Below are 20,901 nucleotides of genomic sequence, written 5' to 3' on the forward strand. Positions count from 1 at the left end.
AGAGAGAGAGAGAGAGAGAGAGAGAGAACACAGATGTAGGTGGATAGTGAAAAGGGTTAGATTGGGAAAAGTTGGGGAACTGAATGTCATCAAAACATGCGAAATTCCCAAAGAACTAATAAAAATAAGGAACAAAAGCTGAACCAGGTGTGATGGCATACACTTTTTGTACAGAAGTGCCATGTAGGCTCTGGGGATCAAACTTAGGTCCCCCAGAAGAGCATCAAGTGCCATTAGTTTCTGAACCATCTCTCCATCCTTCTGGCCTGGAGCTCTTAGCCAGGTGTGCTCATTCCTTCAATACCAGCACTTGAGAGGCGGGGGGGCGGGGGGGGGGGCTCTGTGAGTCTGAGGCCAGCCTGGTCTACAGAGCGAGTTTTGGGACAGCCAGGACTACATCAAGAAACCTTGTCTCACAAAACTGAAAATAAATAAAAGTAAGTATAAAAGAGAAGGTAAACATAGCCAGGTCAGGTCAGCCTGAATTACACCGGCAGTTTCTGTCTGAACGCAGACAGGCAGGGTCTGTTAGTACACAATGGTAATTGAGTGTGGAGACTAAGAGGGTCTGAGCAGCATAATCATGGTGGAACAAGAGGCCAAGGGAGCTTCCCGGAGAGGATGAGGACGAGCAGATGGAGTCTCGAAGACAGAAACAGCAACTGCTAACTGGCTAGGACTGGATACAACAGCTTGAGTAAGACTTGGAAGTAAACATATATGCAAAGTGAGAATTTTTGAGTCAACTATTTTGACGTGATTTGACTTCTCCCTGGTGTTTTGTTTTCACATCTCTCTAATATATGCAGCAAACAGCCCTGACCCCCTCAGCCCGCGGCGGAGCCATCGCCGTCATCATCATCATCGCTGCACTGAGAGATAAGGTAAAGGTATTTGGCATGCATATAAATAATTTTGAAATATTTTTACATTATTTTCAGTTGCGTGCCCATCTGTGTGTTTGTGAGTAGGTCTACGCATGAGGGAGGGCAGAAGCCAGCAGAAAGCACAGGAGACTGCGAGATCCCCTGGAGCTGAAGTTACAAGCAGGTACGGGCTACTCTGCAGATGCTGGGGACAGAACATGGGTCCTCTGTAAGAGAATTACATACCCTTAACCACTGAGCAATCTCTCCAGCTCCCAAATAATTGATTTAAGGTTCTACATTAATGCTGCCTTCTTCAAGTTAGCGAACTGTGACGTTCCAGGAAAGGGGCGTGAGAGACAATACAGAAGCTAGGTGGGGGCCAGATCACAACGGTGGTGCCCCATTTTAAAACGGCCGGACTCGCTCTTTTGGATGACAGAGACGACTGAGGGCTTTTGAGCACGGTCACACTCATTTGTTGACAAGAAAAAAGCATCAGAGGGGAGTAGGGGCACAAAACTGGTCCAGAATCTGTGACGCTGCTGGGAAGGACAGAGCTGCTTCAAGAGCAAGAGGAAATATTATTAAATGTGGTTGGCTATTGGGACTGAGGGCCAACGTGTTAACACTGAGCGGTGGGACTGGGTTTTGCTCAAGGCAGAAACTCAGGAGGACGAACTGGAGAGATGACTCAGTAGTTAAGAGCACCTACTGCTCTTGCTGAGACCTGGGTTTGATTCCCAGCACAGACATGGTTTACAGTTCTAGGAGAACCAGTGTCCTCTTCCAGCCTGGGGGCACCAGGCTGGCATTCCTGATACATATGTGTAGGCAAAAAAATCCATACATATAAAACAAAATTTAAAGGAAAGGAAGGACTGGAAAGCAGTTAGGAAAACTGACTACTCTTCCAGAGGACCCAGGTTTAATTCCCATCACCCACATGGCAGCTCACCACTGTCTACAATTCCAGTTCCAGGGGACCTAACGCTCTCTTCTGGCCTCTATGAGCATTTCAGTCATGTGGCATTTTGTAACATGCAGGCAAAACACTCATAAACCTAGAAACAAATTTAAAATGTTAAATTGGCCAGACAGTGATGGTACATGCTTTTAATTCCAGCACTCAGAAGGCAGAGGCAGGAGGCTCTCTGACTTCGAGGCCAGCCTGGTCTATAGAGAAAGTTCCAGGACAGTCAAGACTGTACAGAGAAACCCTGTCTCCTAAAAGAAAAATAGAATTTTAAATTAAAAACAAACAAACTTGGCCAGGCGGTGGTGGTGGTGCACGCCTTTAATCCCAGCACTCGGGAGGCAGAGGCAGGCGGATCTCTGTGAGTTCGAGGCCAGCCTGGTCTACAAGAGCTAGTTCCAGGACAAGAACCAAAAGCTACGGAGAAACCGTCTCGAAAATCACAAAACAAATAAACAAACTTGAAAGCGGCAAAGGAGGAAGAGCAGCAAAGGCGAGAGGAGGAACACAGGCGTCTGGACAAGCTGCAGGCTCCTGTAGCCTCTGTGTCTCTTTAAATACAGGAGTCTTGAGAACGTGTCCACCTTTCTCACGGCCGACTAGGACAATTACATCTTAAGGCAGGGTGGAATGATTTGCTCTTTTGAACACTAGATAGCAAAACTTGGAAACAGTTTTGGTTGTCATGGTAGTGGGGAGGCCGGGTAGGTAGAGCCCAGCGATGCTGGCCAGGACAGAGCAGCCTTCCACAACAAAGACCGTGCGCTCCCAGTGCGGTAAAGCCACACCGAGGACCTGTTTTAGGAGTGCCACCGCCTTGGCACCGCCTTGGCCGGTCATCCCAATTGGAGAGACGAGTTAAGAGCACTTGTTGCTCTTGCAGAGGACCTGGCTTCAGTTCTACATAGCAGTTCACAACCATGCCTAATTCCAGTTCCAAGGGATCGGAAGCTCTCTTCTGACCTCCGCAGGCACCAGGCACTCACATGGTGCAATACATATACACACAGGCAAAGCAGTCGTAAACATAAAACAAATAAATCTAAAAATTAAAAAAAACCATATGTACACACCCAGGGGTTGGAGTTGGCTCAGAGGTTAAGCGTGCTTCCGGCTTTTGTGGAGGACCTGAAGCATAGACCAACCACTCTCTGTGAGTTTAAGGCCAGTCTCGTCTATATAGAGAGTTACAGGCCAGTCAAGATTACACAGTGACACCACATTTTGGGGAAAAAATTACCAACTACGTGTGATGGTGCACACCTGTAATTCCAGCACCCAGGAGACAGAGACAGGAGGATCACTGTGAGTTCGAGGACAGCTTGGTCTGTAGAGCGAGTTCTGGGCCAGCCTGGTTTTAAAATTTTTTTTTAAAAATTAAACACTATTGAGAAACCAAGTGAGCTTGAGTGTTGACAGAGAAATGAGAAGCCATCTAATTCAGCCAGTGAGAGTGGGTGTTTGCTTTAACTGCCTGTCAATGCATGAGAAGGTGCATTGTAAGCCCAGTTCCAAAGCAAGCTCCTCTTTGGAAATTGGCTTGGCCTCGTACCTCTTTCCGACTGAAAACTACCCTCTCTCTAGTGAGCAACCATTGGTGGTAGTTTCACATGTTAGGTTTACGAAGGACAATTTCTCTTCATCATAATTTGAGATTTATGAAGGCAAAGATCTTTTTGCTGCTATGCTTAATATTCTTACCAAAGCTTAGAAGTGAGCACATTACACTGTCACAAAGGGGGCACCTAACACAGATTGTACCTTGAGACGAGAACCCACAAAGAAACTTTGTTAACGATGTGCGGAAATCAGGTGGGGGTGGAGGGAAAGAAGGAAAACAGAGCAGTAGACAGCACCCATCTTCTGGGTGTGTTGTCCTGAATGTGCTTTATATTATCTTTCCAGTGTGCTTCTCTTTTGTTGTTTGGAGACAGTTTCTCTGTGTAGCTCTGGCTGTCCTGGAACTCTCTTTGTAGACCAGCCTGGTCTCGAATTCAGAGATCCGCCTGCCTCTGCCTCCCAAGTGCTGGGATTAAAGGTGTGCGCCATCACTGCTGGGCTTCCACTTTCTGTTTATGTAGCCCAGCCTGGGTTTGGACTTAAGGTTCTCCTACATTAGGCTCCTCAGTGCTGGTATTTCAGGCCCAGGCTGCCATGCTTAACTCTTCTTTCGCAGAAGGCTGAGGTTGGGAACTATGAAGGATGGGCAGCAAGAAGAGCTAGCAGGGGACAGTTCTAAGCTGAGTTTGTGATAGTAACTTTTTTTTAAAGCTTTTTATTTATTTTTGTGTCTGTGTATGAGCCTGCCTGAATATGTATGTACCATGTGCATGAAGTGCCTGCGGATCCCTGGAGCCACCACACCTGTGCCGGCAGCTGCCGTGAGCACTCTTAACCCCTAGTCCTAGCTCTGGCTCAGTACCTGGTGTTTTATGAACACTGGTGCTTTAGATGCTATATGAATTTGTTATAACAAAACCAGAAATAGCACCAACTGAACACGCTTTCCTCCTTTCTCTCAGAAATGGAGTCCCTGCACAATCGTCCTGCTGCCCAATCCCCTGGTGATAGACCCGATCACTCGTGTGCAAATCCCTTTGTGTTAACTGGCACTATGGGACCACACCACTGCCTTCAGCAGGTCAACGGAAAGTCAAATCTGAAGTAGCTGGGCCAACCCAGATAAAGGACGTGGGTACAGCGCAACAAGAAGCAGGCCTAGACAGGAACACTGCACCAGGCACCACACGGGGGTGCTCTGTTGTGATGGGGAGAATCCCAGTGCAGGCGCGTTAATTAGGACGAACAGGCAGGTCCAGCGTCCATTGCTGCTGGGCGTCTGAGCTGGTGGCTCCTGGCCAGGAATGTATAGCCGACTGGAGGCCCAGAGGGGTGCGGATGACCAGAAGGAACCATCCCCAGCTGAGGCCAGGCTTCCCAGCTGCCCAATGACTCGCGAGATGGGGACAGGGAGGGGAAGTCTGGTAGGGCTTCACAAAGCAAAGGAAATTCTTTACCCTAAGTCATTTTCTAGCGCCATTTCTAGCAGGAAGACACTTTGCGAGACCTCAACCCAGGCAACAAGAGGCCACGAGATGGCAGCAGAAGACGCAACCCGAGGCTTAAAATTCAAGCCAAAAACAGGTCGAGAAAAGGAAAAGAATTCACTTGGGAACTATCGTCAGTTGTATTCAGTGTATTCAAAGTCAGAATAAACGACGGAATTTCAAAGAAATGAGAGTAACATTCACCAGAATGGGTTTCCCCACCCCAGCTCTTACAGGCTTAAGATGCATATGAAGCCACCCAACATGAACTCTCTCTTCAATGGGTAAAAACAAAGAGAATGGGGTGGGGGTCACGACCTTTAAAAACTGACGTCAGCAGGAGCCTAGTCACAATCTCTTTTTGTTAAGTTCTGATTCAAACAAAATGGGTGACCTCCATAGAGGCTGCCAGATCGGTGCAGACGGAGTGGTCATAGGAGCATGGGAGCAATGCGGCAAGCGGTTCCAGAGCAGCCAGGGACTCTGGCCAGTGGTGTGGAGGGCGAAACTTAACAGCCCGAAGAGGAGCCTTCGTGCAACCTCCTGGTTTCTATGCTAATGCACCTGCCACATTCCCTTACCACCCCACCCTCAGCTGAACATCAAAAATCTCTTCAAATATGTAAAATATCCCCAGCAGGCAAAATGACCTTTTCCTGAAAAGCAGTGCACTAGAGGGGTAACTTCATGTTTAACCACTCCAACACACGGCTAATCACAGGAGCTACACACACCATGTTGTACACCCCAAACCAGAATTCTTTTTGTTGTTGATGGTGGTGGTTTTGACTTTTCAAGACAGGTTCTCCCTGTGTAGCCCCGGCGGTCCTAGAACTCGCTCTGTGGATCAAGCTGGTCTCGAACTCACAGTGATCCTTCTACCTCTGTCTCCTGTGTGCAGGATTCAAATCAAATTTTTGTAGTATTATTTGCATAATGCAGAAACTGGCATTGAAATCTACAGAACTACAGGCTGAATTTGACCATTGAACTAAAAAACTATGTCATTATTAATATCTTAAAATTAGAGTATTTTACAAAGTCAAATGAACTAAAAAACTATGTCATTATTAATATCTTAAAATTAGAGTATTTTACAAAGTCAAAATTTCTGAACTTCAAAATGGAAGTCATGGCAGTAGCTGGAGGCGTGTACACACCCCATCCACACTTGGAGTGTGCACCACTGAGTTCCCTCCAGCCCTGTCATCTCCCCCATCACCTTCTTACACAATGCATTTTTGTCCTCTCGAGTGCCTCATAGTTTTAAAGTACTTTTCCCTGTCTGACTCTACTTTAGCCTTATGCTTCAGCAAAAATAAGGAGAAAAAAGATAGAATGGCTATGTGAACAAAGTATAGTTCAGGCAGATTTTACTTGCCCAACCAACAGAACCAGAATCCAGGTTTTCCTGACACCCAGTCTTGTTTTTTTTCCCCCTCCCATCAAGAATTTCACATGGAAGTCATTGAAGTAAACAAGCAGGAATGGGTGTAACTGCTAATAGACAAATTCCACCTATTTAGCAATTCAAGATTCAAATTCCAAACCTTTTCTTTCAGTTATTTCTGCTTCCTCTCATTTCCTACATTACCTTTTCCATGAAACTGAGTGTGGTTTTATGATTTGCTTTGAACGATAAGCTGTGAGGGAAGTTACCATGCAGCACTGCAGAGTTCATGAATTCAGGCTTTTTCACCTGTTGGTAAGGGGGTGGGGTGGGAGAACTTCATGGTGACACGTCGTATATTATGAGGACCTTACTGCGGCTTGGTCGTGCATAGTGGCATATATGCCTGTAATTATCGCACTCACAAACTTGCGGATCAAATGGGAGTTCGAGGCCGGCCTGGTCTACAAGGCAAGTTCCAGCTTCAGCATCGCAGGGATTTTAATAATTTACAATGAACAAAGCCCCTTGCCAGTTACTTTGGACAATAAACGAGAAACAAAACTACTGAGGTCTTGGCTCTGAGCATTCATCATTGTAAAAGACCCATGTGCACGGTCACTGAACATCTCTTAAGATCCAGAATGCAATTTCCAGGTTTCCGATCACAACAGAAACAGCTGGAAGACAACAAATTGCTGGTTTTCCCCCATAGTTTCTTTGGTCACTAGGTCCTGACTTTGAAGAAAGATCTTCTTTTCAGAGCCCTTCACACAGGAGCCCTTCATTCCTGCAGTTTGATTGGGGGAGAGAAAGAATGGGGGAGGCCCAGATTGGGTTCTCTCCATTCCAGAGCCTGATCCCAGAGCTGTCTCCACCCACTAATACTCACACGTAACTTTGTCATAGGGCGACTATTACCACTCCCAAGGTGTCACAAACAGAAAGGATCTGCCGCTGGCGCCACTGCAATGCCAAGGCAAGCCAGCCAGGCTGCGCTCTAGCCTCACTGTACCTGGGCTTGCCTGAGCCCGGAGAAGCAGCATTCTCTAGGGAAAGAAGCCTTCTCAAGTGGGAGCAAAAATGATGTGAGACGAACACCCATCCCGGGCACTATGTGAATTTGGGGTGAGTTCTCTTAGGCCTAGCTTATTTCTACTTTTTAGCAGCGACTAAGCTGCCCCCTGGTGTTATCGGGATCCACCATTTTCCTGGGCTTTCTCCCCAAACCACCCGAGCCTGTCATCTTTGTACACTTGCAGAGGTCACAAGTGGTGTGGGCTCAGTGCAACCAGAGCTTCTGCGACCGCACGGCAGCAGGGATCAAAGGCCCGCCGGGGCAGGCAGAGAGCCCGAGCCTGCGCAGTCCCGCTCCCGCCTTGAAAAGGGTGGTGGCCACGCGGGCTCGGTCGACCAGCGTGCTCGCTCAGAGGCGGGAAAGCCCTAGGTCGGTACCCCCCGCCAGCCCAGCCAGCCCGTCCTCTCCAGCGCCCGGTCCGGGGGGGAGGGGGCGAGGAGGGCCGGCGCCTCTGACTCATCATCTCCAACCCCCTTCTCGCGCGCGCTCCAAGTCTCAGGACTTTGAACCTGGGCACCGGCGCGAGGGGCGCGGCGGCAGCACCTGGGAAAGCGCGGCTCGGCCCCGGCGCCGGCCCCCAGCCTCAGCCAGTGTGGGCAGCTGCGGGCAGGAGGGCTGGAGACCCCCAGCCGGCTGCGGCTGCCCGGCCGCGGTGGCGGCACCGCTGTGCGCGGCGGCCCGCCCGGCTCCTCCCTGCACGCGGGGCCAGTGGTCGCGTCCGAGGAAACTCGGCTAGGCCCTGCTCCCGGCGCCTCGCGTCACTCAGCAGATGCACAGCGCCCCCGCCGCCGAGGGAAGGCTCTTTATTTTCCAGTAGGTCACGGGGTAGCGGGGTATCCTGGGAATTGTAGTCTCCAGTGGCTTAGGCAGGACCCGGATCCAAGGGAGACCCGGAGCACAACCGACGCGGATTCTCGGTTGGCGGGTGCAGCAGCCGGGCTCGGAGTGGATGGGATTGTGAAAGGTCAACAGACGGAAACAGTGAGATGAGGCAGATGTGAATCTGGATGGAGAGGCAGGGAGGAAGGAGGCCAAGAATGCAAGGGAGGAAGCAGCTTGACTAGAAACGAGGTGACAAGATCTTCCTCGAGTGGGGAAGAGAAGAGAGCTGGTCCTGGTTTGAGGAAAAACTGAGGGCACTCCTGTGGGCTTCACGCACATCTTGGGGGAGTTCAGTTATAGTCCGAGGGAGGGGCACGACGCGAAAGTGCCAGGAGAATGCCCCCTTTGGTGGAGGAGGGCAGTGGCCACTCATTCATCTGTTCTATTTCGGGTGCTAGCCACCATGGGACCATCCTCCAAACCGGAAACCTCCTCCATCTCAGAGAGACCCTGAAAACATGTGAGCAAATTTTAGGGTCAAGAAAGGCAAAACTCCAGGTGGAAGCAGAACCCTCCCAGCTTCTCAAGTCTTTCCAATAATACATTAAGGCCGCCTACTAACGTTTGCACACTCGTGTAGTCCCAATCATTAAATACCCAGTTCCTTCACAACCGTTATTAGGGGCATTAACGTCCAATGCCAGAAAGCCGGTCAGCGTCAGCCCTTTATTTCCCTCCTGCCCCACTACAAGGACAGCCAGAAGAAAAATTACCTGGAAGCTGGTGGCTTCATGTTTTCCTCCCTCACCCCCTACCTCCTGTAGCTCCTGGTAGTGCAGACTTGACCTCGTGAAGCATCCTTGCTTCCTCTGGCTCAGCAAGAACAGGGCGTATGTTGAGACCAGCACTCCTCCTAGGGTGAAGGCCTCCGCGCTGAGTTCTAGCACCAGCAACCCTGGCAGCTGCAGGTAGCAGGGTGAGGATGCTTTGGGGGGGTACAGCCCGTTTTCTTCCACCATTTCTCCTCCCTTGTACCTTTCTTTTTATTAACCTGTTCCTGGATGGGGCCAGTAGGGGCAGGCCCCAAGGCTGTCTTCGTCACTTCTATCACCACCACGATGAAGCCCAAGATCAGGTTGAAGGTGTTGGATATCATCATGGCCCGCACCTACCAGTGAGCCAACTCAGCCCTGCCCAGCCTAGGGGACTCATTCCAAGCTTAAACTCCACCTATACCCTAGCTGAAAACAAAACTCAGAGGCAGGACTGGTGGTGGTGGCATAGGCCTGTAATCTAGAAGTCTGAGGCAGGAGGATTTAAAAGTTCAAGGCCTCACTGGACTCCAGAATATGTTCAAGACCATTGAGTAAACTTAGAGGGGAAAGCGCTCAGGGATAGTGTGTGCTACACTGGGAAGTGGGGGGGGGGGGAGAGCTTGTATTCTCTTCTCTCACCTTCCAGAAACAGGGTGCTCTGCGAAGCTCAAGGGTGATGATCCCAGTGAGGAGACCCTGAGTGGTGAGAAGGGGGACATGTGAGCTCTTGTCAGACAGGGGTCCCCAGGATCTTCCTCTCACTCCTTGTGGGTCTCACCGAGGCTCCAGGCCAGAGCGGCAGTGTTGTGGCCATGTGACAGGCAGAGCTCAAGCAGGCCACTGAGATCGTGAAGGGCACCGTGGCTATGGCCAGCCAGAGCTGGCTCACCTGGAGGCCAGAGTTGGGGAATTAGAGGGGACTGGCTGATTCTCTTTCCCCACGTTTTCACCTTTAGATACCAGTAGTTGAGATAAAAGGAAGGTTAAAAAAAAAGGCAGTTAAAGAAGTGAAATTTAAAAATTAGATGCTATTTTTTCCTTCTGCCTCATTTTATAGTTTACTCACCTTTGCGTAAGTACGGCAAGCTACTTGGAAGGGTTTTACCTCGTTCATTTCTACATCCCCTCCTGGCCCCGCACCCCCAGCCTAGCAGAGTTTCTGGTGCAGGGTATGTATTCACTGAATATGGATGGAATTGAACTGGCCAAAACCTGAATCAGGGCAACCTGGCCTCACCGCCACCACCAGTAGGTGTCCACTTTGCCTGTGTCTTGCCCAGTGCTGTAGCTTTTCCAGACGAAGACTGGGCCTCTCCTGCCTCGCCAGATCCGCACTGTGGTCCATGGTTCCCTTGCCGCTAAGGACGGTGCTTCCTGGATTGGAAAAACGCATTATGGGGCCATTCAGGAAATACAACCTCGCTCTTGTTTACCCCTCTGCCAACTCCCAATTCAGAGTCGAGGCCCAGCACGTTACACCTACCTAGTCTGAAGCAGCCACTCCAGAGGGTTGGAACTCAGCTGGTAGCTCAGTGCAGACAAAATTTCCTGGCACGTAGTCTGTCAGAGCTGAGGTGTGGTGGGGCAAAGATCACTACGGAGGGCCTAAGGATCCAAGGAGTGGCCACGTAGGCATCACCCTCAGTTCACCCCTCAAGCCACCAAGGCCAGCCTCACTTTCCCCACTTCCTGTTGTCCTAGTTTCCCCATCTTCTTCATCTTACTTCATCCCTATGTACAGAATCACACTAGGCCTCAGTCTCCCCTTATGTCCATCTTCTCTTTGTTCTTTGGCTCATCACTCCTCAAATTACCTGATCTGCCCTAGTGAGATTATCTGGATTGCTCCTCCTGGACCAGCTTGCATTCCCCTGGCTTTTCTGGAAGGTGTCTCCTTCCTCCTTACCGCTTTTTCGAAGGTGGCTCTGGGGATCCCAGGGCTCTGTCAATGCTAGGCAAGCACTCTACCACCGAGCTCAGTCTCCAGCCCTTGCTCCTTTCTTGAGAGCTTTTTTAAAAATTGGACATTGATTGATTGATTAATTGGAGGACAAGCCCTGTACATAGTGCAAGATTGTTCTGACTCAGTGAACAACACTGTGGTGCCCAAATGTTCAGTCTTGAAAAGGATACTGTACCGATGTTTTTGAGAAAGATTCCCGTAGCCTGGGCTAGAATCTTGGTTCTGACACTTTTCCAGGTTGATGACCTTGGCTTTTTACCTATTTGAACTCCAGTTTATTCCCTGACAAGGCAGAATTAACAACAGTATGCCCCTGAAGGGCAGCTGATGCCCCAGGGTGGGTAGAGGTACCATTATTGGTGCTGAGGTCATACAGATGGGCTCGCCCTCCATATTCTGTATGGCTTACTCAGAAGCCAAGGTGAGAACATGTATTTCCACAGTAAGAGAACCAGATCAAATATAGGAAAGAGCTGTGGTCTCGAGATGAGACTACCTGTGCTGTGTCCCTGATCGTTCTGGCTGACCTCAGTCAAGTTGCCTAATCTACTTCCTTATCTGTAAAGAGAAATTAATAATACCAACCTCATGGGGTTGCCTGGAGCACGAAGAGAAAATGCATATGAATTAGTTAGCCCAGCACATACCACATAAAGAGGTGGCTATTATTTATAATCACCGAAAATAAAAGAAACGGAGCCAGAAGATGCCTGGGAGTTGAGGCCCAGGAGGAAGGGAAAAGTGGCTTTCTCCTGCCCTACTCACTGGGGCGCTGTATCCACACTGGCTTCCTGGGCACCCGGAATCGCAGCTTAAAGGGAACCAGACATCTGTTTCTGCCTGGTTCCTCTCTTTTCAATCACCAAGAGAGCTGACTTTATTTAATGGCAAGGTTGAGATGTAGGCCTTGCGGTGAGGTTCCCTGAATTTGCAGGCCAGTGGAAGGAGAGACCTCGAGCATCTTTTTCTTACCTGTAAATGGGAGTTTTTATTAGAGGATTACTGGAAAGATCTCATGCTGCTAAATACGTGAACAAGCATCGTGTAAATATTGACTAAATCTGAGTATGCCACTTAGGAGTGTACAGCCACTGTTTGGGCTATAATCGCGTCGGGAGAAAGTATCACATCCCCCTCTTTGCATCTCCCCCAGGGTTGAGCACAGCGCCGGTGCTTGGTAAGCACTCAGTAAATATTGTTGCATTGAAGAGCCATTAAAGTGTCTTAAAGAACGGAAAACAGAATTCGCGAAGCGGCAGCGAGAAGTGTTTATCCAGAACGGCAAAGACGGAAGAGTAACTTTAATAATGTTTCTTGTACGGCAGACATTAACTATCTCTATAATCGCCCCTCCTCCTCTCCCAAAAGAGAGACAAATTGTAAGGGAGAGGCTTTGAGATAAAACCCCAGGAAGAACTTCCCGAGCCTGTGCGTGTTGGGGCAGAAGCAGCGACAGAGCCAACTCCTTCCCTGGTATGTCCGGGTCTAGGGAGGGAGGGGCAGTCCCGCTTAGAGGCTGGGGGAAGGACAAGATGACCTTTCACAATCTCCTCCAGTCCCCTCGAGGAACGGTCTGCGCACCCCACCCCGCCCCTCCTCCTCGCGCGACGCCCCCGACCCCCCCAGGCCCGCACCCCCTGGCGGCCGCCTCCTGCCGCTCTGGGGGTCCCCCGGCCCCGGAGCCCGAGCGCTCAGCCCGCCGCGCCGCGCCGCCCCCCGCATGCTAATGGCCGGGCCGCCTCCCGCCGTACACAATGCGGGCCGGGCCGGGGGCGGAGGGCCGGGGAGGGGCGGGGGCCGGGCCGGGGGCGGGGGGGCCGGGGCCCGGCGCATCTCCCCCGGCCCCACGTAACGCTGACGCCCGCGCCGCCGGCCCGCCGCCGCCGCCGCCCGCGCCGCCGCCCGCCGGGGCTCGTGAGTAGCCGCTCCCCCCGCGCCCCCCCGCCGCCGCCCTCCCCGCCCCTCCCGGAGGGGGCGCGCACGGAGCAGGTGCAGGGGGCGGGGGCGGGGGAGGGGCGCCGCGCGGCCCGGGCAAACTTCGTCCGCAGCTCCGGGGGGCGGGGTGGGGGCGGCGGGGCCGGCGTGAGAGTTGGGGGGTCCGGGGGAGGGGGCCAGGTGGGGGAGCCGGGAGCCGGGCACGGAGGGGAGGCCGCGGCGCGGGGCGGCGCGGGGCGGGGGCGCGCGGCTTTGTAGGGGCCGTGAGGCCGGGCTCGGCGGCCTGGGGTTCCGGGGGGGGGTGAGGGTGCGCGGTGGGGGAGCGGTGAGCGGAGTGCTCCCCCGGCCCAGGTGCAGCGGGTGGGGGTGGGGGACGGAGCCCTAAGTCCCCGGGACCGGGCTGGGCACGGGGGGGGGGAGGGGAGAGGATGGGGGTGCTTCTCTCTGTGTCCCAAACAAAGTGTCACAAAGAGCTCGGCCCGCGGCAGCCGCGGAGGCGGCTGTAACTCTGCTTTTGTTCTCCTGGCCCGGGGTAGCTGAGCTCTGGCCTCCCTATGTCCCAACCCTGCCCCCATCGTCCTCCTTGATTATTTTCCGCGGGTGGAGTGTGGGGTGTGCCGGTGGAGCCCCTCGTGCGAGAGCACAGGTCCTGCTCTGCCTACCAGTTTTCGAGAGGGATATTCTCCCAGAGGGTCAACCACCCACCTTCCAGCCTGGGAACTCAGGCTCTTACAGGCACTAACACTGACTTTTTTTAAGGGCCAGTTCTACTTAGAGGGATTTAAGGCTGTAGATATGCCGTCTCTCTCCCACCCCCCTCTGCCCCAGCTCGGGCTCCTCAGAACTTTCAGAATCGGGGTCAAGTTAGGACATGCTAGAACTTGGGTCTGGGAGAAGATTGTGTGCGGGGGTTGTGCCTCTCTCTCACCTCTCAATAGTTATTTGGGAGCCCATGACTGAAATTTCATGCCCCCCTATCCCTTTTTCAAGAACTCTAAAAAGTGTCGAGGTTCAGTGTAGTGTGTATTTGAAGCAGCTTTCAGAGCAGTGGGGTTCAGAGAGCCACGGAGAGAACGTAAAGTGAGTTGTTGGTCTGTGTGTGTTCTCCGGGTGGTCCTGACTCCGCACAGTCTAATAGCCCCCTTTCGATTTAATCTCATCTGTCGAAGTGGCTCATATTCATTAGCTGATTTAGGAGAGGGGAAATTGCCGACAAGGAAAAAAATTCATGTGTTGGGGATGACCAGGGGCAGAGGCCTACTTACAGCTAGGCCCCAGAGACCCTAATCCTTTGCTACTGAACACTTGACCTTAAAACATTTTGAATCACAAGATTTGGGGTGGGGGAATCTTCTTGGTCCTAGATTTAGCTGATTCTTCTGTAAGTCTCTAACCACCATCCTCCGCAGGATTTGGGGGTCCTACCTTTCCGCATCAGCTCTCCTAGGGTGTAAAGTAATTGGCCTGTTGCTTAGGAAATACTTCTCATGCGTACCTCTGGCCCTGCATCCTGCAAAGATACACACAGGAGCAAGATAACCCCTGATTCCCCCTGGGTCTGGAAAGTAGGTCACTGCTACTCCCTGGCCCGGGCTCAGGGATGGTGTTTAAGCCTTGAGTGTAGAAAAATGCGAGGCTTGTCCACAGACAATACATGTCTGACTTAGGTTGCAAACCAGGTCACACTCTGTCTCTGTTGGTACCCTCCCCTATCGAGAGCAATTTATGAGATCCGGTGCCTGAGACCTGGTTTGATGAAGATGACGGAAGCCATCTTGACTGGGCCTCGGAGGTCTCCGTGGATTTTACTGATTTCAGGCCACCTTCTGGGAAACTTCCCCTGAGGAGAAATTCAACTTCCATCTGGGCCTTCTTGTGTGCCACTGCTCCATCCTGGGAACTGCTACTGCAGTGTGGTTGGTGTTGCTCAGGGAAGGAGGAGGAAGCCGTGCCCTGCTTCTGCTCCTTTTGCCTCAGATATAAGCCATTTTCCTAGGAGACATTTTGTTTAGTGTTTTACAGGCATTATTCTAGGGCCTAGCGTCTTCTCAGGATCAGAATATGCGCCCATAGGTTAGTCAGCTATGACCATGCAATATTCACACACACACACACACACACCCCTCCCAGCCATCTGCTTCCTCTGAATATACCAGATTGGCTGTACACCAGGATGTTCCGGGAATCCCCAGGAAAGCAACAGAATGTGATGGACTCAAATACGATACCTCAGTAACTCATTCCAGGATGTACCAACTGTAACTGTTATGACAGTCTGTATAGCTAATTAAAATTTTTCTAGGTATGTGCATTTTCTATTCTATTTTCAGTGGCATCCAAAAGGCCACAGTCATTCCCCTGATACCCCTCCATGGTTTCTCTGACACTCTATACTTCCTAAATAGGATTTTTTTTTCCTCATCCACTAGTTTCTGTGTCCTCTCTTTGGTGGGCACACTGCCTCTCTAACACTGCCCAGTTGTGTCTGTGATTCTGAGGTGGCCAAAGTGGTGTCTCTGGTAGCCCACTGCACTCTCCATGGTACTGAAGGAGTGGCTATTTGTTTAACATTTCTTGGGGGCCAGAAGAGTGTTGTGACTTAAAACCACACAACTTTCAAGTTGGCAGGGACTACAAATGTAAATTTATTGTAATTCATTTCATAGACCGTAAACTGAGAGATGAGGTGACTTATTCATGGTTGTAAGACATAGACTTACAATGGCCTTGTACCCCTTAGTATCTAACTCACCTTTATGCAACTTTGAGTGAGGCTGGTCAGGCTGTTGGTCCCAGGAAAGGGTTTATTTGGAGGCTCCATAGGACAAGAGTGGCTGAATTTGGAGCTGCAGAAACACACATGTTAAGTGGTCGTCTAGAGATGCTTGGGCAGGACATTTTTTTAATTTGTCTGTTAATGCTCCAAGGTCAGATTCCGCATGTAACAGGTGTCTGCCCCTCCGTAGAGTCTTGCCACTCGGCTCAGTGCTGAAAATTAATGCAGCTTCGAAGCCCCAGAGTTGTCTTTGCTGATAAGCAGGGATAACTCCTGGCCCAGTTTGCTTCAATTAAAGATTTGTAAGCAAAGTAAGGCTTGAGTTCTTTTCTTTCCTAGTAACCCATTTCAGTTTCATAATTCTCACGGCAAGGAAGTTCTTTATCAAATATTATGTCTGAGGTTAAATTAAAGAAAGCTAGGCCCAAGTTCATCTGGGCTGAACAAGATACAGTTCTGTATGGAAGGAGGAAGGTAGTTACGACTTCTGGCCATCCACTGAAGTCTAATTCCTGACCCTGTCAGCCGTGAAATGGCAGGAGAACCTTCTCCTCACCATCCTCTTCCCTGCCCTGTGCAGCACTTGTCAGGGATAGGGAATTTTAGATGGAGAATTTTAACCCCTTCCTGCTCAGAGTATGTGTGGATCCCCCTATCTGTGCAGATGGCAAGGCCCCGCCCCCCGTCCCTCACTCCAGCCTCTTGAGCTCAGAGCCAGTGTAATCCTCCTCTTGTGTGAGGAAGCCTCTCCCCTGCAGAGAGGAGGAAAGCCTGCCTCGGAACAGCTCTGGACAAAGGGGCTGAGATGCCCCATCAAACCACAGGCTCCAAGGTTTGAAACGGGGTGAAACCTAAATGGGATTTGCAGTTTAAACCCCTTGCCTAGGCTGGTAGTGCCCCTTAACTTCCACGCCTCCCCCAACTCTCTTCACTCCCTCTGTAGCTGGCTCTCCCTCCATGCCCCTCCCCCTCTGTCTCCAGACTCTGCTGCTGGGAGGTGTTTCTCTCCCATGCATGAATGAGTCTCTGTAATGAATGGAAATGAATGGATCAGGAATCCGGGAAGGGGGAGGGGGAGGAGGAAAGACCAGAAGACTGGGTGCCGGCAGAAGCTAGGAAGAGGAACCTGGAGGGATTTGGCCGGCTGGCCCCGGGTCTGAGAGGAGCTGGTACCACTTGGATAATAGGAGTATGGCTAGCCCTCCGCATTTGTTTATCCAGTGGCACAGCCCCGTGCGAGTGGAAGAGGGGTATACTATGATGGCCTCCCACATCGTGTGTGTGCTGGGGGGTGATGGTGGTTCTGGACTAGGTGTTTAAAACATCATTTGGGGGCGGAGCTCTGGGTTTGTCATACAGATTGGCAGGTCAAGGGGTGCAAGTTTTGAAGACAGCAAATAGGAAGCATGTGATACCTCAAGATCCACGTAGGAAGAAGGGATGGGTTTTAAGAATACAGGCTGCAAAGTGGGGTGACTTTACTGCTGAGAGCCAGGGCTCATCTTTCCTCCGATCAATCTGTCTTGTTTTAGCACCTCCGCACCTGTTGCCTCCATTAGCAGCTTTCCTTCCTCCTCCTTCCAATCCTCAGAACCAAAGAATGTGAAGGGGGTCCATGGAGGTGAGTGGAGCACTGTCCTTGACCCGCAAGTTCCTTCGACGGTACCCCCTCTCCTACCTACATTCTTACTTCCAATTATAGTAATAGATGCTATTACCTTGGCCCCAGTATCTTAACTTCCACCCATCCCACAACTTCTGGAGGTGAGCGGCACCAGTGTTCTCAGGTCAGGCCCCAGTCTACCACACACTCTTATTTTCCGTTCTTGATGCCTTTGCATTTTCCATAGATCGGCCCTTCCCACCCTCTCCTCTACGTGCATCTTTCCCCACAGGGCTCACGTCCCCGCATCTTGGTCGGCCACCTAGAGCCTTCCCCGCCAGCTTTCGACGGCGAACTGGATCTGCAGCACTACTCCAACGGACCAGGTGTGAGCGCCGGGTCTCCTGGGATGGGAGCAGTGGGCTGGTCTGAGACTCGTGCAGGTGAACGGCGATTCCCCTGTCCTGTGTGCGGAAAGCGATTCCGATTCAATTCCATCCTGGCTTTGCACCTGCGAGCACACCCGGGCGCCCAAGCCTTCCAGTGCCCACACTGTGGCCACCGAGCAGCTCAGCGGGCTCTGCTTCGCTCACATCTTCGAACGCACCAGCCCGAGCGCCCACGAAGCCCTGCTGCACGGCTGTTGCTGGAGTTGGAGGAACGCGCCCTGCTCCGTGAAGCCCAACTGGGGAGAGCCAGAAGCTCAGGGGGCATGCAGGCCACCCCTGCTGCAGAGGGCCTGGCGCGCCCTCAGGTTCCTTCTTCGTCTGCCTTCCGTTGCCCTTTCTGCAAAGGCAAGTTTCGCACCTCCGCGGAGCGGGAACGCCACCTGCATATTCTGCATAGGCCCTGGAAGTGCAGCTTGTGCAGTTTTGGTTCCAGCCAGGAGGAGGAGTTGCTGCATCACAGTCTGACGGCCCATGGGGCTCCCGAGCGCCCCCTGGCGGCTACTTCTACACCCGAGCCCCAGCCTCCACCCCAGCCAGAACCCAGGTCTGCCCTTGAGCCTGAGCCAGAGCCTGAACCTAGGCCAGAGCCTGAACGGGAGGCAAACCCTACCCCGACTCCTGCACCTCCGGAGGAACCCCCGGCGCCACCTGAATTCCGTTGCCAGGTGTGCGGTCAGAGCTTCACACAGTCCTGGTTTCTCAAGGGTCACATGCGCAAGCACAAGGCCTCCTTTGATCATGCATGCCCTGTGTGTGGCCGCTGCTTCAAGGAGCCCTGGTTCCTTAAGAACCACATGAAGGTGCACACCAGCAAACTGGGTCCTTTGCGTGCCCCGGGGCCTGGCTCTACTCCTGCCAGGGCCCCTCAGCCTCCTGACCTGAGCCTGTTGGCTTATGAGCCACTAGGCCCTGCGCTTCTCCTGGCCCCAGCGCCCACCCCAGCTGAGCGCCGAGAGCCCCCAAGCCTCTTAGGCTACCTGAGTGTGCGAGCTGGGGAAGTACGACCCAATGGTGAGGGTGCTGACCCTGGAGCAGGCCGAAGCTATGGGGGATTCCGCCCGCTGCCTTCAGCTCTTCCCAATCGGGCTCGGCGGCACCGTACAGACGAACCGGAGGAGGAAGAAGAGGTGGTAGAGGCAGAAGAGGAGAGCTGGGCCCGGGGCAGGTCGCTGGGCACTCTGACTTCCCTGCATCCCCACTCAGGTGAGGGGTCAGGACAGTCTGCACCTGCCGTGGGGGCCCAGGCAAGATCTACAGCCACCCAAGGTAGGTCCACACTATTTACCTCTTGGTCGCCTGCTTTTAGTTAACACTTGGGCCACCACTCCTGTAGTTTCCTTTTCAAAAGACCTGTCTTCACAGTCTTCTGGGCTTTTCCCTACTGGGCAAACCCTGTGTAAAAAGGTGTTAGCTCTTAACAAATCTACGTTCCCCTAAACCTCTTGGGTCCAGAGAGGTGGTGGGTATAATGGGTGCCGGGCTGGGACAAGACATTGAGACCCTGTAACTTCCGCTTAACGTGTTGCAGAAGAAAATGGGCTGCTGGTTGGAGGGACCCGATCCGAAGCTGGCCGCGGGGCCACTGGCAAGGACTGCCCCTTCTGTGGAAAGTCTTTCCGCTCGGCACATCACCTGAAAGTGCATCTTCGCGTGCACACAGGTGAGGGAAGCGTTCTTCATGGGGGCGGGTCTAGGAGCAAGAGAGGCTTGCGGTGGAGGTCATGCTGCAGTCTTCAGATGGGCCAGCTTTCAGATTCATCTAAATCACTTAGTGGGGAATCGGCTTCTAAGCTTTGGGGTGAAGTTTGTAAATTGAGTAAAATGTCGTGTGCATGTGTGTATGAGTATGTGTGCACGCACAGTGATAGTGACCCCATGACCTACTCTGACCCACTCTTCCCAGGTGAGCGTCCCTACAAGTGTCCACATTGCGACTATGCAGGCACCCAGTCGGGCTCGCTCAAGTATCACCTTCAGCGTCACCATCGAGAGCAGAGGAGCAGCGCAGGTCCTGGACCTCCTCCAGAACCCCCGCCCCCTTCCCCGCGGGGCTCAGCCTCACTGCAGCCGCAGTCGGGAGCCAAACCAACTCAGGCCTCTGCCACCTGGGTGGAGGGCGCTGCGAGTACCAGGCCTCTTTCGAGCAGCACCGGACCAGGGTCCCGAAGAAAGCCTGCCAGCCCTGGGAGGACCCTGCGTAACGGGAGAGGTGGTGAGGCCGAGCCCCTGGACCTGTCCCTACGGGCAGGCCCAGGAGGTGAGGCCGGGTCAGGGGGTGCCCTTCACCGCTGCCTCTTCTGCCCCTTTGCCACTGGAGCTCCTGAGCTCATGACCTTGCATCTGCAAGTACACCACAGCCGTCGAGCCCGGGGCCGCCGGCAGCCCCGAGCTGACACATCTCCACCCTATGTCCGAGCACCGTCAGGAGAGACACCTCCCAGCCCGCCACTAGAAGAGGAGGGCAGCCCAGGGCTGTCTAGATCTGGAGAGGCAGGTCTTGGGGGGCAAGAACGGTAGGAGTGCCCTCTTAGGAATGATTAGCTTAGTAAGCTTACCCCGCAGGAGCGGGGAAGCGCTAGAGGTAGTTGGGTAGAGCAGCCAGCAGGGAGCAGTGTGGGACCCGTACCCCAGCCCAAGGTGGACCAAGAGGTAAAGAGGGCAGTGGGTGAAGGACGGTGGGCAGGCAGTATCCACCCAGCCCAGGGGAGTCACAGTGCCTTAGAAGTGGCAGAGGTGAGGGTCAGAGAACGGGGTCCTAGGGCTGGTAGAGGATGCGCTCCTGCTGAGGAGCCGCCCTGCCAGCCTCCGCTGGTCCATAGGCTCGAGAGTTTATTTTTGTATAAGGGGTGGGGGTGGGGGGCACTGTACCCTTCTAGCCCTGTCAGGGGCCCTGTAGACGTTGCTATTTTTGGTACGATTCCTGTCATCCCTGTTGAAGAGTCATGTCCCCAATAAACAGGTGTCTTGAGGCACAAGGCCCTGTGTGTCTGCCTGTGTTTCGCTCTCCCTAAAGCGCTTCATTATCAATGAGCTCCAACGGGATGCAGACTTGAGATTCAGGAGCTCTGGATGGGGATCCTCCTCCACCGTAGCTTGAGGACATCACTAGATAATTACTGGATTATGCTGGACCCATCTGATCATCTCAGCCTCAAGAAGTAGGTGCAAAATGGAGGAGGGA

General features: G+C 52.6%; 2 protein-coding genes across 16 annotated transcripts; one reads left to right on the forward strand and one right to left on the reverse strand.

Annotated features, from left to right (window-relative positions):
- The first annotated feature begins 7,213 nt into the window (after positions 1–7,213).
- Positions 7,214–20,697, forward strand: Znf219 (zinc finger protein 219). 8 transcript variants are annotated; one of them, XM_050129413.1, is made up of 6 exons: positions 7,214–7,407; positions 12,111–12,430; positions 17,201–17,289; positions 17,564–18,986; positions 19,249–19,380; positions 19,624–20,697. In XM_050129413.1, exons 3-6 carry the CDS (start codon positions 17,284–17,286, stop codon positions 20,235–20,237), a joined length of 2,175 nt encoding a protein of 724 aa, XP_049985370.1. In that variant the 5' UTR covers positions 7,214–7,407; positions 12,111–12,430; positions 17,201–17,283; the 3' UTR covers positions 20,238–20,697. The 8 variants fall into 8 exon arrangements, with proteins under 8 accessions (XP_049985370.1, XP_049985376.1, XP_049985375.1 ...); XM_050129415.1 differs by lacking the exon at positions 7,214–7,407 and adding an exon at positions 7,867–8,170; XM_050129419.1 differs by lacking the exon at positions 17,201–17,289.
- Positions 8,177–11,938, reverse strand: Tmem253 (transmembrane protein 253). 8 transcript variants are annotated; one of them, XM_050129427.1, is made up of 7 exons: positions 10,809–11,938; positions 10,478–10,563; positions 10,232–10,368; positions 9,773–9,883; positions 9,634–9,690; positions 9,231–9,347; positions 8,177–9,141 (listed from the first exon to the last, which is right to left on the reverse strand). In XM_050129427.1, the coding sequence occupies exons 3-7, from the start codon at positions 10,337–10,339 to the stop codon at positions 8,797–8,799; spliced, it is 738 nt and encodes a 245-aa protein (XP_049985384.1). In that variant the 5' UTR covers positions 10,340–10,368; positions 10,478–10,563; positions 10,809–11,938; the 3' UTR covers positions 8,177–8,796. The 8 variants fall into 8 exon arrangements, with proteins under 8 accessions (XP_049985384.1, XP_049985382.1, XP_049985379.1 ...); XM_050129425.1 differs by having other exon boundaries at positions 10,232–10,599; positions 11,723–11,938; XM_050129422.1 differs by having other exon boundaries at positions 10,232–11,002; positions 11,723–11,938.
- Positions 20,698–20,901: the final 204 nt, after the last annotated feature.

This window comes from Alexandromys fortis, unplaced genomic scaffold, assembly GCF_014885135.2.
Source record: "Alexandromys fortis isolate MF-2015 unplaced genomic scaffold, M_Fortis_MF-2015_v1.1 scaffold_285, whole genome shotgun sequence".
Classification (NCBI taxonomy): Eukaryota; Metazoa; Chordata; class Mammalia; order Rodentia; family Cricetidae; genus Alexandromys; species Alexandromys fortis.

What these genes read in the sequence shown, in the direction of transcription:
- Tmem253 (XM_050129425.1), bottom strand. Translation starts at nt 10,387, where the DNA reads ATGCGTTTTTCCAATCCAGGAAGCACCGTCCTTAGCGGCAAGGGAACC. An exon ending in GACACCTACTGGTGGTGGCG is followed by an intron (nt 9,884 to 10,231) that starts GTGAGGCCAGGT and finishes TCTGGCCTCCAG; the next exon opens with GTGAGCCAGCTCTGGCTGGC. An exon ending in CTGGCCCCATCCAGGAACAG is followed by an intron (nt 9,142 to 9,230) that starts GTTAATAAAAAG and finishes TGCTACCTGCAG; the next exon opens with CTGCCAGGGTTGCTGGTGCT.
- Znf219 (XM_050129413.1), top strand. An exon ending in AAGATCTACAGCCACCCAAG is followed by an intron (nt 18,987 to 19,248) that starts GTAGGTCCACAC and finishes AACGTGTTGCAG; the next exon opens with AAGAAAATGGGCTGCTGGTT. An exon ending in GCATCTTCGCGTGCACACAG is followed by an intron (nt 19,381 to 19,623) that starts GTGAGGGAAGCG and finishes CACTCTTCCCAG; the next exon opens with GTGAGCGTCCCTACAAGTGT.